The 16,929-nt window shown below is 51.4% G+C and overlaps 6 protein-coding genes across 6 annotated transcripts; 3 read left to right on the forward strand and 3 right to left on the reverse strand.

The window, feature by feature from the left end:
* Positions 1 to 230: 230 nt before the first annotated feature.
* Positions 231 to 1,011, reverse strand: AKAW2_40498A (uncharacterized protein; the record flags this gene model as incomplete). Its single annotated transcript, XM_041688832.1, has 2 exons — positions 231 to 886; positions 927 to 1,011. The coding sequence occupies 2 exons, from the start codon at positions 1,009 to 1,011 to the stop codon at positions 231 to 233; spliced, it is 741 nt and encodes a 246-aa protein (XP_041542578.1).
* Positions 1,012 to 2,333: 1,322 nt separating this feature from the next.
* On the forward strand, positions 2,334 to 2,923 carry AKAW2_40499S (uncharacterized protein; the record flags this gene model as incomplete). Its single annotated transcript, XM_041688833.1, has 2 exons — positions 2,334 to 2,455; positions 2,548 to 2,923. The coding sequence occupies 2 exons, from the start codon at positions 2,334 to 2,336 to the stop codon at positions 2,921 to 2,923; spliced, it is 498 nt and encodes a 165-aa protein (XP_041542579.1).
* Positions 2,924 to 3,307: 384 nt separating this feature from the next.
* On the reverse strand, positions 3,308 to 5,226 carry AKAW2_40500A (putative endosomal sorting complex protein TSG101; the record flags this gene model as incomplete). Its single annotated transcript, XM_041688835.1, has 4 exons — positions 3,308 to 4,654; positions 4,710 to 4,948; positions 5,012 to 5,120; positions 5,173 to 5,226. The coding sequence occupies 4 exons, from the start codon at positions 5,224 to 5,226 to the stop codon at positions 3,308 to 3,310; spliced, it is 1,749 nt and encodes a 582-aa protein (XP_041542580.1).
* A 1,395-nt stretch (positions 5,227 to 6,621) lies between these two features.
* Positions 6,622 to 7,823, forward strand: preB (alpha-factor pheromone receptor STE2; the record flags this gene model as incomplete). Its single annotated transcript, XM_041688836.1, has 2 exons — positions 6,622 to 7,363; positions 7,426 to 7,823. 2 exons carry the CDS (start codon positions 6,622 to 6,624, stop codon positions 7,821 to 7,823), a joined length of 1,140 nt encoding a protein of 379 aa, XP_041542581.1.
* Positions 7,824 to 8,381: 558 nt separating this feature from the next.
* Positions 8,382 to 10,685, reverse strand: sly1 (syntaxin-binding protein; the record flags this gene model as incomplete). Its single annotated transcript, XM_041688837.1, has 4 exons — positions 8,382 to 9,859; positions 9,913 to 10,295; positions 10,366 to 10,582; positions 10,646 to 10,685. 4 exons carry the CDS (start codon positions 10,683 to 10,685, stop codon positions 8,382 to 8,384), a joined length of 2,118 nt encoding a protein of 705 aa, XP_041542582.1.
* Positions 10,686 to 12,373: 1,688 nt separating this feature from the next.
* AKAW2_40503S (uncharacterized protein) lies at positions 12,374 to 16,702 on the forward strand (the record flags this gene model as incomplete). The annotated part of the gene is made up of 10 exons (XM_041688838.1): positions 12,374 to 13,039; positions 13,089 to 13,264; positions 13,325 to 13,500; positions 13,551 to 14,061; positions 14,469 to 14,571; positions 14,631 to 15,175; positions 15,230 to 15,615; positions 15,673 to 15,914; positions 15,967 to 16,557; positions 16,610 to 16,702. 10 exons carry the CDS (start codon positions 12,374 to 12,376, stop codon positions 16,700 to 16,702), a joined length of 3,489 nt encoding a protein of 1,162 aa, XP_041542583.1.
* Between the last annotated feature and the right edge of the window lie 227 nt (positions 16,703 to 16,929).

Genomic DNA, 16,929 nt, shown 5'->3' on the forward strand with positions numbered 1-16,929 from the left:
TGGTAACGGACAAGCTAGTCGAGACTAAGCCATTGTATGGCTACTACCTATAGGGCTCAGATAATAGAGCTCTCTGAATATCTCTATGTTATAGTGTATGGTATGTTTTGTGGATGAAGTGAACATCACGAAGAAGACTAAGCAATAAAAGGGTAATCCATTCAGGCACTGGCTCTCTAACTATCTCTATAGTGTCTACCAGAAGGTCATCCCTTGATATTCTACCGTCTTCACAACCCCTTCGGCCCTCTCTCAAGTCTCACCTGAGCGATAAAGTCACGGCTGGACTTAAGGTCTTCCATATTGAGGAGCTCAATGTACCGACGCGCCGGCAATTCAAGACCCTCGACCATGTGGCTGTTCGGCTGTCCACCATCACCCATCTGTTTCAGCCGGAACACATTCCATTCCCAGGGGGTGAGATGATCATCAGGCAATCCATTTGCATGACATTTGACTGCCTGGTTGAACATTGTCTCAAAGAACCGTGACTTTGACAGAATCTGAACGGGATTCGTACTGCTCTTCCAATGCCCCAGTTGCGGCAATCGAGGGTCCGTAACAACCATATAATTCCGATCCCCAGGCCCTGGAACTTCCAGTCCAGGGTCAGGCAGCTTTGGATCAATATCAGACTTCTTGTACAATTTGAGTGACTCACACCAAAATGGAGGGGTACCTTGTGGACCATGGTCAAGGTGAAAATGATAGGGCGCCGGTGATGACGCTTCTTCAGTCAGAGCATCGTTCTCCCAGTCGCAATTCTCGCCTCCATTGCAGGGCTCAAGGCCGTTGGTACGGAGAGCTTCGGCTGCTTCGTGTACTTTTGCGTCGGCGACAATGAGGGTGGTTCCCTGCAGTAGTTGGGTTAGTATCTTTCCTTCTTCTTGAATGTTAGCACAGCAGGGTATGGGTGAAGAACCTACCAACCTGGCGGGAATCTCGACGCCGTAGCTTTCCAAAGCGACCTCTCCAATGAAAGCACAGGGTATGCTGGCCTTTTGCAGTCATATTGTAACCGCTTCGGCTGACTTCATCCCATTCTTAGCTGGCTCCATCTCGAACCAGGGCACTTGCGATGAGGGATTTGTGGAAGCCATTTTTCGATTGCAGTCGCAGTCATCTGTCTACAAAGCATCTGCATATTCTCTTTGGTGGATATTGAGGGTCTTTTATGGTTACACAAGGTAAATGATCTTCGAAGCGGTTCATTTCTGTCTTTCTTGTTTCTATTTTGCTAGCGGAAATCCGCTGGAAAGTTCTCATTGTCATCGGGCATGATCCGACTTTGTGAGTGGATGTCTGGCATTATGAAGACAAGAGGCTATTCCCTTAAACGTTCATCCTGTCAGTACTTCACGTGGTGGATCATTGCTGCTCAGCTGTGATTGTGGTGTAGAGCCTTCAATGCACCAGCAGAGTATCTTCATGAATAGAGTTGAGTTTCGCACGATGTAAGCTGCCAATTACTGCACATGCTAGGCAGCTTCCTAAATATCTATTATCGAATAGGGTCAGTACCTTTGATCATTCTTTTGTTTGGCGACCCATGTACTAAGTAGATGGTAGTATGTCTCACATGGTAGATGATAAGGTGCCCTGAGGACAAGTGATGGGAGTATAGCCCTATCTACTCAATCATTGAACATGGGCAACCGCCGAATACAAAGAATAGCCAAGAAGTCACATATTGTCAACATTTATTGCTTGCCAGTCCTAAGCTATGATCCACCTACCCAGACATACAAGATTCGAGATCTACCGCGAAGCTTCACTATTACCTGAAGATTGCGAGCCACACCTCAATCCAATGACCATTTCCAGACCTGAAATAAAGTAACATCCCAACTTGAAAATCTGAATTCTACACCCACTCAAATCTAGCCCGTTTCACCCTATTTCTACCTCCCATCCACAATAGGTTACTCCCGTCCCCTCTATCCCCAAAAAGCATAGGGCAAAATCCAACTCTAAAAATGAGTCTCGAACTAAAAGCCCAGACTACGCCTCAGAAGTTCCCCTAAGTATGCAGATCCCTCAATCTTAGCCCGGGCCCTTCTCCACGACGATCCTATCCGTTTATTCCCCTCACACATCGGATCTCGGTCCAAGTTGAACCAGTTCCCATGCATATGATGGTGTGCCCCTGCACCCTAACTGTCCCTGTCCCAGTCAGTCCCAACCCATTCCGTCCCATATACTATTATCTACTACTACACTCCACCCTCCAGTAGTACCTCTCTCTCTACTACTTCCTCCAACCTCACTCACCATCAAAACCAACAATACCACCGAAAAACAAAAAATAACTAATAACAAAAACCACCACCAAAATGCGCCTCTCCTCCCTCTTCCTCCTCCCCACCCTCCTAGCCACCACAGCCATATGCGCCCCCGAACCCATCCCCAATGTGAACCTCAACGACAACAACCTCGTCGCTCTCGCGCAAGCCTTGTTCGTGCCTCCCATTCTCCCAATAACCTAACCAAATCAAACAATCCCACATAATCAGCGATTAGTATATGTTTACTGATAATCTCATACAGAAAACCCTCCCTCCCCACACAAACCCAACCACCTCCCAACCTAGAGAGCGTCTCCCCGCCACCACACGCCGTCGTGCATCAAGTCATCACAGCCGTTCCTCCCACAGCGCTCGCGCAGCTCTTCGTGCCCGCGAAGCGCGTCGCCATGGCGAGTGAGTTCAGCGCCGGAAATACCCCCGAGTGGTATAAGGCGCTGCCGACGGACGTGCAGAGCTATTTTGCTGAGGTGAAGAGGCAGATTGTGGCGACGGGGGTGGGTGAGGCGAAGGCTGCGGAGGAGACGAAGTCGAGTGGTGGTAGTGTTTCTGCTGAGGTGAGTGGGTGGTTGGTTGGGTTGGTTGGTGCTGTTGCTGTTGTTGGGGGGGTTGTGGTTTAGGGTCTGGGTTTTGGATTAGTATGGGGTTACTGGGTAGGATGGTTGGAGATTATATAGGGACAGTGGTTTTTGGTGGAATGGGGGTTGGAAATAATGGTGGTAGGGATGGCTTACTGTCGGGTAGTTGTGTCGAAGGTTCTAGGACTGAAAACGTTTAGTCATTGCGTTTTATAGTTTCTTGCTCTTCTAATTGATAATCTTGTCCGTTCCTGATTGTTGAAAATCGTACGGAGTAGCGCTCTTGCACCTTGCTATTCCAAACCAACTACGGACGCCAAGCTATGTACATTGTCTGGCCGACATGTATCGACCTTATGGGTATCTATCTACAGATCCGTCTACATAGGTCTCGCACATGAGAAGAGTGATTCCATCATCAAAACATCAATGCACTTCCAATCCCATGCCTTTACCTATCTTCCGTATCAATGCCCGTTTCAAGAACGCTTCTCGCGCAAGCCCACGCGTGTGACGGGACCAGGTCTCAACACCAATGACACCCTTAACAAGCGCAGCTTGAAGGGCGTAGATGGCTTGCTGGATACCGCGTTCCTCCGCAACTAAGTCGTACAATTGCTTGCCCACAACGGTCGGGGCGACGAGAACTTCGTCGATGGGTGGAAGACCCGATGCAACGGGGTCTGTGCTCGATGAAGGGGCTGATGATGATATACGGCTTTGCGCATCGGCGATGACGCCATCTGCGCGCATGAGAGATTGCTGCAGGGTTGTGGTGTTTGATTGAAGAGTCGCATTGAGTGTGTTGAGCGACGAGACTTCGCCTTGAAGAGTGGCAATTGCCGCATGCAGCGAGTGGGATTGAGAAATCAAGGATTGAGCGGCAGTCTCGGACTGTGCGACATTTGCTTGCAGTGTTTGTGCTAAAGTCTTGGAAACAGCGCGTAGTAGGGCGTCCTTCTCAGGATTCGGTGGAATTGGGGGCGCCGGGCCGGTGGGTGCGAACGAGGGGAGCTCGAGCTCAAACGGAGAGGTGAGAAGATCTTGCGTCTCTGCCTTGGGACGTGGAGCTTGTTGCTGCGCTTGCTGAAGTCCAGCATGCGGTGACGGTTGGGGTGGGACTTGCTGTGGCGGAGGTCTCTGATAGGCTGTAGGAGGGCCTTGCTGTACGGGGTAGTATGTGTTAAGTTGCGGAAGCCCACGACCCGAATCATCTGGACGAGTAACGGGGGTACCGTTCAATGGCCGGAACTGCGCTGGCCCAGCCTGGTATGCCGGTGTCGACTGGGATACGTGTTGCGGCTGTTGGGGCAAATGATACTGCCCGGATGCCATTGCAGGTGCTTGGCTGCGCTCCGGTGGGTACTGTGGCCTGTTCATAGGACTGCCCATGCTTGCCTGTGGTTGCATCTGTAGCCGCCTAGAATCATGCTCCTTCGGTGGCAGTGGGGGTAGCGGAGGAGGAGACGAGTATCGCGCTGATGACGGAGTGCTCTGTGGTTGTGGCTCAGGTGTCTGCCCAGGTTTCGGCGGCGGCGGCGGTGGCACCTGAGCAGATACCTGCGGGGAGGCATTCGGAGCGCTATGGGTAGGCGGGGGCCGATTGATTGTGGTATCGAGCTCCGGAGGCAGAGGAGGTAGAGGAGGTGCTTGTGCTTGTACCTGCGCTGGCGGCGGTCGCGGCTGCACAGGCTGTTGTTGTTTGTATTTCACCGGCGGCTCCTTGGCGAAAACCTCACGAAGTATCATTAAGAAATCAACTAAAGATGATCGCTAAGCTTGGGTGTCAGCGATATGACATGCGCATTGCGACTGCACGATGACTAACCTCCCATGCCTCAGCCCAGTGTGCCAGGTAGTGATGGTACACCCTCCCTTCCAGAGTGACATGCTGACCCACACGAACAGCCATGTCTTGTGTTGGTGTGACATAAACCAATGGGGGTTCCCTGGGGTATGTGTTGGGGATCCATAGCGTGATGGGAAACTTGTAAACAGTGCCGCGGAACGTCACAGGCAACGTGCCGGTCAGTTGGAGGAGGAGGGCAGAGAAACCGTTTTCGTATGCTAGAAGTCGAGGGAAAGACGTGGTCAGTAAGAGCGCAGTAAGATCGCAGAACGGTGGCATACTGTAAACTTCAGTCCTGGGGCCCAGCGAAGGGTATTGACCGAGCACATTGGCTACATCATAGTGGGTGCGATTGGGGTCCTGGTAGGTTTGTCGGGGATCGTAGTGGTCCTATCCCTTGTCAGTGGAAGATTGTATGGGCGTGTGTTTGGTGAATATCTACCCTGATAAGGACACTGTACAGCCAGTTAAGCGTCCTTTGCGGCACAGCAGCCATGTTGGAAGGGGCGAAGGCGCATGATGGGGAAAGTGGGATGGCGGAGTTGGAGTTGGAGTGGGAGTGGGAGCTAGACTAACTGGGCATTGTTGGTGCCTCGCAGCCTCGCTCCACCGCCGCGGCAGTTCCCCGCAACGTCTCCCGCTGACATCTGGATCTATAACATCACCTTGTCAATACTCAATCATCCTTAAAAGCCTCTATGCTAGCGGATACAAACTCGCTAGAAACTGCTTATGACTTAGTAATTGTGCAGGGTCAATGGATGGAGAGCAGAGTGTAGTAAGGAGTTTAGTGCTGTGGCTGGAAGTGGAAGATATAAAAAGGATAGGGTACTAAGCTACGTAGTCCTGAATAGCGTGTGGCATTCCATACCCCCAAACCCCAAGTCCCAAACCATTGATACAACGGTGCTAGTTGGAGGCTGGAACCAACAGGAGTCTGATACTAGCTCTCCAGACACTTTATTCTAGGTGACCTCATTGCTAAGCACACATAGGCGATGGCGCAAAACCAACTAGATTCTTGGTGGTATTACTACTACCAATAGCTTGATGGGATTCCCCAAAACACCCGACAACTTCGCAAGAAATACATATAGCCAACCATCTAGCTTTGGGCCAAGGTGTTTCAGCCCGAAGCATTCTATGTGGAATAACACACTAGCAGGCCAACCAGAGGACTAAGACCTATTTGCTCCAGGACATCATTGCACTGTTCAGCACACAATGTGGGAGCAGCGGCTTCTCATTCCTAAATTCTGGCTGGAATGAAATACACTCCCATGATACATAGTAGCTAGACGAATGTACAGATACAAGAACATTGGTCCAGTCCAACAGACTCAACTATACTCATGGACAAATATATTACCAGAGGTAAGAGGTGAATACAAATCTATACCGTGATTAGTGTTGACCAACAATCTAGTCTTCCATCAGGGGGGCCCCTTTTCACTTGCCATTGTTCTTTGAAATGAACTTGATATTGTTTGTCTTACATTAAACATTTTCACAAACACCCCCTGGAGCTTATTGCTCAATGCGGTGAAGATTGGCATTGTTTAGGGTTGGTATCCACTTTGTTCCATCATAGTATTGTTGCCCTCATATCAGCTCCATCCTACATATTGTCTGTTTCGGTGTTGCAAGACAATATGCAGCATCGCAAGATGCCTTGACACGATGAATGTACAGCCATGGCTTCTAAGCTGGAAGACAGGCTTGGCCGTATTGCCCGAACACCTGTTATACTCTTTCGATGGTCTATACAAGTCATCTTATCAACCTCCCATTCTCTTCCGTCGAAGGAACCTGTCCACCTTAGCAACTCGTCATACTTAATCCTCACGTTGCAGAGCATATCAACCATACTTGCTACAATCTAACAGCCACAATGGCCTCGTTGGATCCTTTTACCCAGAACGTCACCTTCCATACTGGCGATGGAACTCCATTCGAGGTGAACGTGCAGGACATTGACACCTTCTTGCAGTACTGCATCCAGATCTGCACCAACTATGGCGCCCAGCTTGGAGCTTCCATCGTGCTCTTCGTCATTCTCCTGCTCCTGACCAGACCCGAGAAGCGCAGTTCCAGCGTCTTCATCCTCAATTGCGCCGCCCTGCTCTCCAACGTCGGCCGTCTCTTCTGTCAAATCGTGTATTTCACCACCGACTTCGTGCGAGTGTATGCCTACTTCTCCGGAGACTTCTCCCAAGTGCCAACCTCCGCATACGCCAACTCCGTCATCGCAGTGGTATTCTACACCATCCTCGTGATATGCATTGAGGCTTCGCTCGTCCTGCAGGTCCAGGTCATCTGTGCGAACCTCGGTCGTGCATACCGACAGGTCCTCCTCTCACTGTCGATCGTGGTTGCACTGATCCCAGTCGGATTCCGTATGGGCATGATGGTCGAGAATGCCATAACAATCATGGCAGCCGAAAGCAGCATCCATCTCGTCTGGCTTCAAAGTGCAGAGAACATCACCGCCACAATCAGCATCTGCTTTTTCTGCGCCATCTTCGTTGGCAAGCTCGGATTCGCTATTCGTCAGCGACGCAGACTCGGTGTGCGGGACTTTGGCCCGATGAAGGTCATCTTCGTTATGGGCTGCCAGACTCTGGTTATTCCAGGTATGTGAAACCTCCCCCCACCCTCTCTTACCATTATATCTATAACTGAACCCCCTCCACAGCCATCTTCTCAATCATCCACTACATCGCCGCCGTCCCAGCCCTATCCTCCAACGTCGTCACCCTAGTCACCATCTCCCTCCCTCTCTCCTCCATCTGGGCCGGCGTCACCTTGACCAAAGCCTCCACTGGCGCTGGCTCTAGCCCTGCCACCGGCTCCGGATCTGGTTCGTCAGGCCGCAATCTCTGGAACGTGCTCTCCTTTCCTGTCTTGGACAGTAGAAACACTACCAGTACAACCACTTCCTCAATGCCAACTATGAATCCAGTTTCAACCTGCTACGCCGATAATGGTTCCTCCCAGCAGCTCAAGCAGCAGACTAATACCGAGGAAATCGGCATCACAGTTGAACATGAGATCTCGGTGCAGAGCTTCAAGAGGGAAAAGGATATGGTTTGAACTGATTCATGACTACCCCTGCTCCTTTGGTGTGGTTCAAAGGGAATCGTTCGTATTACTCTGGGGCTGTGAAATCTGGACATGGTGGTTATGGTCAAGTTGTTATCTCAGGACTGCTCATTTCAATTATGATTTTCTTTTGTGACTGACTTCTGGATTGCTGCGATGCACCGCGTATCAGTGACTTTTATTTCGTTTGTTTAATGCTTATTATCGTGTTCACTGGCATGATATTTAATTTTCTTGCGGCGGCCGATTGACTGGCATTTATTGGAATTAATATTTGCTCGTTACATGGAACAAGTTCACTTTCGATACTAGGGTAGCTGGTACTAGTAGGCGTATTCTTCTCGGTGCCTGTCTTTCAGTGGTATTCAACAGCGACTTGACCCTTTTATCTAGCGTATCTCCCGCGGAAACGCCACGCTACGATGGGATTTGACATAAGGATCATCACCATAAGCGTTTCAATTAGCTATACTAAGTACTATACGTTGAAGGCAAATTCTATTTGCGACCGCTCCTCTCACAATACCGCCCAGCTGCGTCAAAACATGCTCAGCCCTCCCTGCCCAGCTTCGCCAACGATTCCGTAAGGAAGTCTCTGGCGTTCATCAGATCCGTGCTGCCGTAAACAACCCTCCGTTTCGGTGCCCCATGCACCCCACGATTGGCGGCCCCGGCACCGTCAGCTCCTGGTTGTCCGCTTGTCCGGCTTACCCAGTCCTGCAAGTTGCCATATTCATCCATGCTGCCGCCACCGACGGTGAAGACAATCGCTTCGTTGAAAGCCTGTCGGCGCTGGCCGAAGGTGGCGCTCATGCCGGGCCCGGAGCTGTTCAGGCTCTGTCCTTGGGCGTTGCGCGAAGCCGAGGCCGGAGGCATGGCGCCTCGGGCGTTGGCGCTGCGGGGGTCGAAGTAGAGGTAGCTTTCTGTCTTGGCGATAGCGGAGCTGGATGCGGAGGTGGGGTCCATGATAGATTCGGTGATCTTGGTCAGGGTCAGGTCCTTGTTGGCGGGCAGGAAATTCTTGACGCCGGAAATGAGGGAGTCGAAGTTGGCGCCGAGGGCTCCGGAGGTGATGCGGTCAGTCAGTTGGTTGGAGAGAGAGGAGAAGCCGCGGAAGAGGTTAGAGGACTGCTGTTGGGGAGCGGCTGTTGCGGTAGTCATCATGGTCATGCGCGTTATTTCACGGACCTGTCTGACATAGGCGATGGGGGTCACATCTGTGACGCCGATGCGAGTGAGGGCCTCTTCGAATTGGGTCATCTCGGAGCGGGAAACCTCTGTTTCAGTGCTCAGGAACCAGATGATGAAAAGACGGAGCTTGTCCAGGGGTTCGTTGCCTTTGCTGGAGTCGTTGATGAGTTCCATGATCTGGGCCTTGGTTTGCTTGGTGATGTTTTCTTCCAGTTCGAAGAAGTTATCCAGCTGGCGGTCTTTGATACCCTTGAGCAGGGCGGTCGCAATGTTCATGTGCATGTCAAGAATCGCCTTGCGCTCCCGAAGTTCCGGAAGAAGTGTGATGGCAGCCTTGAGGTGCTGTGCAGAGGCGCTGGTGTCGTTCTGGAGATCTTCAATCGAGGAAGCGCCGGTCTTCTTTGTGATCTCAGTAGCGTCCTCCTTGTAACGTGTAAGCTCCGCATCAATGTCTTCCGCAACCTGAGGAAATGGCGCGCCGGCATTACGCTTCCAGAAGAAGTCGTTGCTATTTAAGTCATATGCTCTCTTTGTCACGCCCTTCGCAGGGTTTGCTTCGTCGGTGGACTCTACGGTGATTCGATTGAGGCGCATCTGTAAAACGTCCTGTACCAGAGACTGGTACGTCCACGAGTGGGAAAGCATAGGCACTAGATCCACGTTGCGATCGACAATAATCAAAACGGGTCGCGATGAGGGAACTCCAGGCGTGTTCTTCTTGTTTGAAAACAAATTGTCTTTCGAGTTAAGGATGTGATCGCGTAGCTTGCGGTCCAGCTTTGTTGCTATCAATTCTGCTGCGCCGCCCTTAGGACACCGGATAATGGGGATGGCACCTGTTCGTATTCACCCGTCAGTTAAGAAACAAGGACCATGTCAAATGACCTACCCATTGTGACGCTGACGCTGAACAACCCGCTTACAATCCTATCTACAATCGCGTCCAGATCATCGTCGCTGGTTTGCGCACTGTTGATCTTCCAGTATGCGTCGTTTCCTAGCCCCAGGCTGAAAAGGTCCGGCTCAGCCACAATGAAGTTCAGATACTGATCATAAACTTGTGCGACATGCTCTGCGGTTCCGGTTGTCGCTATCTGAGACGCAAAGTCTTCGAGGAGGGGTCTGGGTACGGAGGAGAGGAAGTTGACGTAGGCGGGAGAGTAAAGACCGCGAGAAAGGTCGTTCGTGATCGCTTCGACGTTAGAAGGTGTAGGTTCGACGAGGTAAACAACAGGAACGTCGGGAATTGGGTATCGTGTGGAATTGATATTTCTGGCGCAGGTCGTTAGCTACGTCACGTACGCAGAGCAATCGATTTAGGGGCCTGGACCAGGGTCCGTACAGATGAATTGTGACTCCCCAAGCTCTGAGGTCATTGACCCGCAGCACGCTGCTGATGACATCTCTTCCCATATTATCAAACACCAGGACCTTCCAGATAGGATCGCCATCCTCGTTCAGTACCGGGGTGGAAATGAGGCCCTGCGCGGACGCATCGTGGTGGGCGTCTTCCGCGGGTTGCGGTTCATGGTTCAAGTTGAGAATCTTGTGAATGGAGGCTGAGATTGAGTTAGGAAATTATGAGGGTCTGCACAAATCCAATACGGACAGCAGAAACCTACCGACCTGACGGTCCCTCAAAGACGTTTGTTGCGAGGCCATAGTAGTTCGAATTAAGCTGGACTTGCTTTCACCCCGGATGGTTATCACGATTACCAGGAATGGCCAAGATTCATGACATGTGGTGAGGGGACAGTGGCAAGGAGATCAAGTGATGCGATAGTCAATTCCGGAGAGAAAAGCAGTAGTACTCTACTCTTAAACTCCGCTGGAGATAGATAATATGATAGAGAGGAATTACCCACTCATCAGTCTGTAACTACACACTCTCCACCTGGCATCCTGAGAAGCTCCCGCAATTGATGAGGAGATGACATAAGCTCCCGCCCAGCCAATCTGGGCACTGCGATCATGTGCCTCACGCTAGGTCGGAAGAGGCGTAGCTCATTTCAGGCGTGGCCCAACCGAGCGCCGCCCGGCTTTTTCAGTCTCACGACAACCAGCACTACCAACCACCCTCCCTCTCCCCCCATCCCTATCCCTTCCACCCTTCCTCGTAAAGCAAATGACTATGCTGCTAAGCTGCAGTCCCGAGTGGTTCTTTGTATAACACCTTTTCTTATCATCTTTTAAGACAGAATAAGAAGAAAAGGTCCACCCAGGACAGGCAGTACGAGTGACTTTTTGCCTCAGCTGCTTTTTCAACCAAAAGAAACAGACAGAGAAAGTGAGGCTGGCAGGAGAGAAAGAGTGACAAGGACAAGGATACAAACACAAGGCTTTTATTTGTTTAAAAGGATTGCTTGGGAAAGCCGGAGAAGGACAGAAACAGAAGAAGGAGAGCAGGCTCTTCAGGAAGCCAAAGATTATCTTACGTCTATTATACGGAGTACTTGGCTGGTGTATTCGAAAGAGTTGATCCAGCTTCTTGCAGCGTGGACAACCTTGTTCTAATCTGCCTAAAAGAGAAAGAAAGAAGAGAGAAAGCGAGAGCTGAGAGGAGAGGCTGCACACTGGGGATACCGCGCAACGTGACGTGACGTTAAGGATATCAGGCACAGCCAAAGCCGAAAAGTCTGGTGCAATTGCTTCCCTCTCTGACTTACTCCGAGAGCTCAGGTGTGGTTCCCTTCCCCCCCTTCCGCTGCCTCCGAATAGGAGACAATTTCACGGAACTGGAAAGCGGGAAGAGCAGCGGGCGCCGACCATTTGCCACCCTCCATTCGGCAACCCATCAGTTCTCTACCTACAGTACTTACCTAGTACCCTATTTGCACTACGGAGTACTACTACTTACTACACCTACACTACTACTACTCTACTATCTCTTGAATATCTCGGTCTTGGTCCAGTCCTTGGTCCACTATCGACGTATCAGCGATCCCTTAGGCTGACAAACACGGTCGGGACGATTGATTCGCCCAGAGAGCTCTTGACCTAATATCCGGCTCCATTGGGAAGGTTTATTGCGCCGCCGTTACGCGTGACGGGAGAGCCAATCAGCGCGCGAGTGGGCGAGTCCTCCCCACCAGGGGAATCACGCCCAAACTCCGACCAAGTCCAGAGCGGCATTGGCTCTTGTCCCAATTGAGCCTGGTCCCTCCCACTGGCACCTACACCACAACCCCGGCACGTGGATGCATGTGACTTATACTACATTTGGCCGTGCACCCGCTTTACTGCCTTAGTACCTTGACTCCACCCGCCGCTACCCACGACAATCATATACTTCTTCTCGACCTACATATTCTCCCAGGATCGAGGGTCCGTGGGTTTCTAGAAAGCGGGGGATGAACGGGAGTATGGAGCAGTCACCGCCGCAAAATATCATGCCCGGTCTGCACCGTGCACCAGTAGACCCCGGCTCGCTGCCGCCCGAATACTGGAACAGCTTTGAGCCTCTGTATACCAACCCCGACCCCCCACATCAACATACGCACCCATCCCAGCCGCCGCAGCTTCAGCAAATTCAGCCGGCACCGCCGCAACAGCAACATGCGACGCCAATGGGGATTAGCTGGGATCACCCCATGTTCAGTCAAGCTCCCCAAACCCGGAGTCCTCTGCCCACACCCCAGGAACAGAACCATGGCATCTATACGTCGGCGACCCCCCAATCGTGGCGGACAACTCCTTTGCAATCCCAGCAAATAATTCATCCCACGCCGCAGACGTTCTCCATGAATCAACAGTATCGTCAGGCGCAATTTCCTCATGCGCAACCGGCGTTTGATTCACAGCCACTCCCCTCGTCCGACAACTCGCACTTCCAGTCATACACCTTTCCCCGTGGCTACTATCCTCCTCAGAATCTCTCGGTGCCAGATGTCTTTCCTCAGTCTCACTCTCCTCGGCCCACTCAAACACAAGCCCAGCCAACACAATATCGGTCCGATTCTCATCAGCACCAAGTCCCTCAATATTCTCTTCCTGCGGGCTATCCGGAGGGGAACACGGTATGATTTATCGAATTATTTACTTACGTCAATTGCTGACCCTCACTAGCATATCCCGATCAATTTCGCTGCCGGATACGGGCAGTCGACTCCAACTGTTTCTGAGCAGACCATCAATCCACAGTTTCTGAACTCACCGCAACAAGCTGCTAGCCAGCAAGCATCCCTCCAGAATAATCTGCTATACATGAATCCTGCGGACTTCGAGCGTCCTGAAGATCCAAAGTATGTTCCAATAAACGGTTGATCCTTTTTGATAATTGCATGCGTCCTGACTGTTTATAGGTTGTACTCTTTCTTCCGGGATGACTTGCAAGTTCCACAAATTCTGGGTCAGGGTCAAGGTCAGGGACAGCCACAGCCACAGCATACACCCCAGCCTCAGCCTCGGCCTCAGCCCATGGCACGGAACCAACCAATCGCCCCAACCACGCAATATGAGTTCATCGTGCCCTTAAATGGTAAAATTCACTCCACCCCATAGTTGCGCCGCATTCACTCACCAGACCAGGTCAAGATACAGTCACCCCCGTCGCACCAGTCAAAGCAACAAAACCTAAGAAGCAACCCAGCGTGAAGAAACAATCACAGCCCAAAAAGCCCACCATGAAAGGGGGAAGCAAGAAGCTGGATGGGCAGTCGGCGTCGAGTTCTGAATCAGATAGCTCTGATGAGTCAGATCTTGAGATCGAGGAGCCTGAAGAGGTATCTCCACTACCACCCACTCGTCCTAGCGAACCCGAGGCTGCCGCGCGGTATGACGCGCTCAAAGCTGTGTGGTCTCCACGTAATAGGCACCCTAATGTTGACAAGGTCAAGAGTGCACTGGTTGCGTTCAAAGATGTTGTCAAAGCCGTAAGAGATGCGTGGAAGGAAAGCAGCCAAGCCATGAAGGTGGCAGAAAACAAGGGTGATAATGACAAAGCAGCGCAACTAAAGAAGAACGTGGTCCTTCAACGGCGGCTTATGGACGTCGTCGTCAGCACAACCCAGGAGCAAGGCCACCCGATCATTGTCGAGAAGTATGTCCTTTCTCTACTGTCTTCCCTTTCCTTCCCACATTTGGCATGTCCTCGTGGCCATAGAAGTCTGAAACGAATTGAGAGCCTCTCCCATGTAATCTACCTAGTGTGGGCTTTGGCATATAAAAATGTGCTTATAAGTAAGGGTGCATATATGCTCTTCATCCGAGGACTAAGCATACCTAGCTGTGTGTCCTCAAGCACGAGGCAAATGAGGATAGAATGCCCATCCCGGATCAGACAAGCACTCTCCTGCCGTCATTGTACAGGTGTCCAAAGGGTGTTCCATTATGGTGTCACCCTTCGGAGCTTGAACTCTGTTAGCCTCCGGATGCGTTGCATCTGCTTATTGATATTTTCACTTTCATTTTCTAGATTGTGCCGGTCGCTGACGTATGTGTTTCCAGGTTGGGTGAACATCCAATGGCTGTAGCTGCCCTGTATTCATTCTTGCTGGATCGTCACCAGGCTTCTGATATTGACGGTACTCTGACTGTGAATATACTCAAGGTAAATTTACAAAGCGGCCTTGGAATTTCTTATTGAATCAGGACTGACCTTCACTGTAGTTGCTTTCCAGATTCGTGACAATGGATGAAGATGTTCTTCAGAAAACGAACGTTGCCAAATTACTGCCTAGATTCGTCAAGAAGGGCGGACCGGCAGTGAAAGAGCTAGCTCAAAAGATCATGGACAATGCCGCTGCCTCAACGAAACGGAAACTAGAGGCGGGTAAATCCGCTTCGAAGGACGGTTCGCCTAAACCTTCAGTGGCTGACGGCCCCCTCCCAGATGGACGTGGTGGTGAGGGTACTGGATCTAAGAGGCCCAGAGAAGGTGAAGGGAATGGGCAACCAGCAACCAAGCGAATGGTTGTCCCTGCACACCCCAAACCGGCAGCAAAACCAAACAGCACTGCGGTTTCTGGTGTCAGCAAACGCCCGCAGGAGGTAGGACAAGATAGCAAACCAGCTGCAGCCAATGCAGCCCGCCCCAAGGCCAACATCATTGCACCGAAACCTACCAGCCTGTTTGGTAGTTTGAGCTCGGCCTCTAAAAGACCTGGAACATCGAACGCAGAGCGAGCGGCCGCGGCGGCCGCAGCGAAAGCAAGGTGCGTGTCATTTCATGATCTTTCTGCTGGCTTGACAGCTAACATAATGAGCAGTAACCCTGCGGAAAAGAAGGAACCCCCGCCCCCAAGGCCTACGTTCTCATTTGGGGATTTGATGGCAGATTTGAACAAGCAAAAGGATCCTGCTCCTGTACAGCCTGCGGAGGATAGACCCCCCGAGACCGAAGAAGAACGGAAGAAGAGGTTGCGTAAAGAGGCACGCCGGAAGTTGCGTGTCACATGGAAGCCCGATGCGTCACTTACGGAAGTTCGTCTATTCACGCATGACCCTGAAGAAGAACTCGGCCCTGGCGATCACCTGGGAGATGTCAAGGGTGAAGGCAGTGTGCTAAAACTTCACCGAGACCTCGACGAGCTTGAGGAGGAAGATGACGGTGGCATCCGTGAAGAGCAATTGTTCGACTACTATGAGCCTTCGGGTAGGTCATTGAATTTTGTGATGTTGTCGTTTTGTGTCTGGATACTAACCGACTCAGAAATCGACAACGGCGACATCGCACCCGACGATCGCGCGAGAAACTACATCAAGCGCGGCGGCACTGCTGAGCCGACTAGTCCTGAAAAGAGTGCCCAGGAGCATCGGGAGGCCACGACGCTTATGGTCTTCTATACCTCGCCAGCAGACGTACCGTCGACACCAAAGGAACCTCCCCCAGCGGATGCGGAAGACACCGCCCCCGAAGTTATTTCCTTCGGGGAACTACCGGACCATGTCAAGGTATGTTCCGTTTCCCATTCTTCCATTCGACGTCTTCTGACAACCGTGCTAGGCCCGACAAGATCGATACTTCGCGATGGTGAACCCTAAGCCAGCACCAGCTCCCCAGAGCGCACCGAACGCGCCATTCGATATCTCGAATTTACTCAAGATCATCCAAAGCGCGCCTCAGCAACAATCTACTCCACCACTAGCTCAACCCCAAGTCGCCCAAGCACCCATGTCCGATCTTGAGCGAACCTTCAGCATGTTCCGCCAGCAGCAGCAGCAGCAGCCGCCCCCGCCTCCGCAGGCACCATTGCTGCAAATGCCCCAGTTCCCGCCGGCTTCTCAGCCTCAAGCTGCTCAGGGTGTAGATTTCCAGGGACTTTTGTCGATCTTCAATGCTCAAAAGCAGATGCAACCTGCACCCATTGTACCGCAGGTCCAGCCATCACAACCTAGCATCGCTCCTAATCTGGCTGCCATTATTTCCCAATTAACTAGTCAAACCCAATCAGCTGCGGCCAATGGGCATCCGCCGCCAGGCCACTACGAGGATCCGGAGCGGAAGCGTATACGTGAAACCGGCGGATATGACGGAAACGACGATGAAAGGTTCAATTCTAAACGAAGCAGATCAAATGAGCCGAACAAGAAGCATGTAAGTGCCTCTCACCTTGCATTGTTTCATTCCAATGCTAATATAACTCTAGCCCAAAGCAGGATTGGTTCCTTGTCGGTACTGGCGAGAAGGCAAGTGCCGCAAAGGTGACGAATGCACGTTCCGCCATGATCCCTTGGACTGACGCTTCTCTTTCTCTTCTCCTGATACCCCTCTTGGTTCTCCTTCATTTATACATTCCTGTAATTTCACAATCTCGCATTTTTATATCACCTTACCAGTGTACATTTGCCTTGCATGTGTTGCATTGTCAATCAACGGTGTCTCAACCTTTCCTTATGTTGGCAGAATTCTCATAGCGTCACGCATCTCATTTCGGAGCATACCATATGTGGAGTATCTAAGGTGTTG

The sequence above is a fragment of the Aspergillus luchuensis genome, chromosome 4, assembly GCF_016861625.1.
Source record: "Aspergillus luchuensis IFO 4308 DNA, chromosome 4, nearly complete sequence".
Classification (NCBI taxonomy): domain Eukaryota; kingdom Fungi; phylum Ascomycota; class Eurotiomycetes; order Eurotiales; family Aspergillaceae; genus Aspergillus; species Aspergillus luchuensis.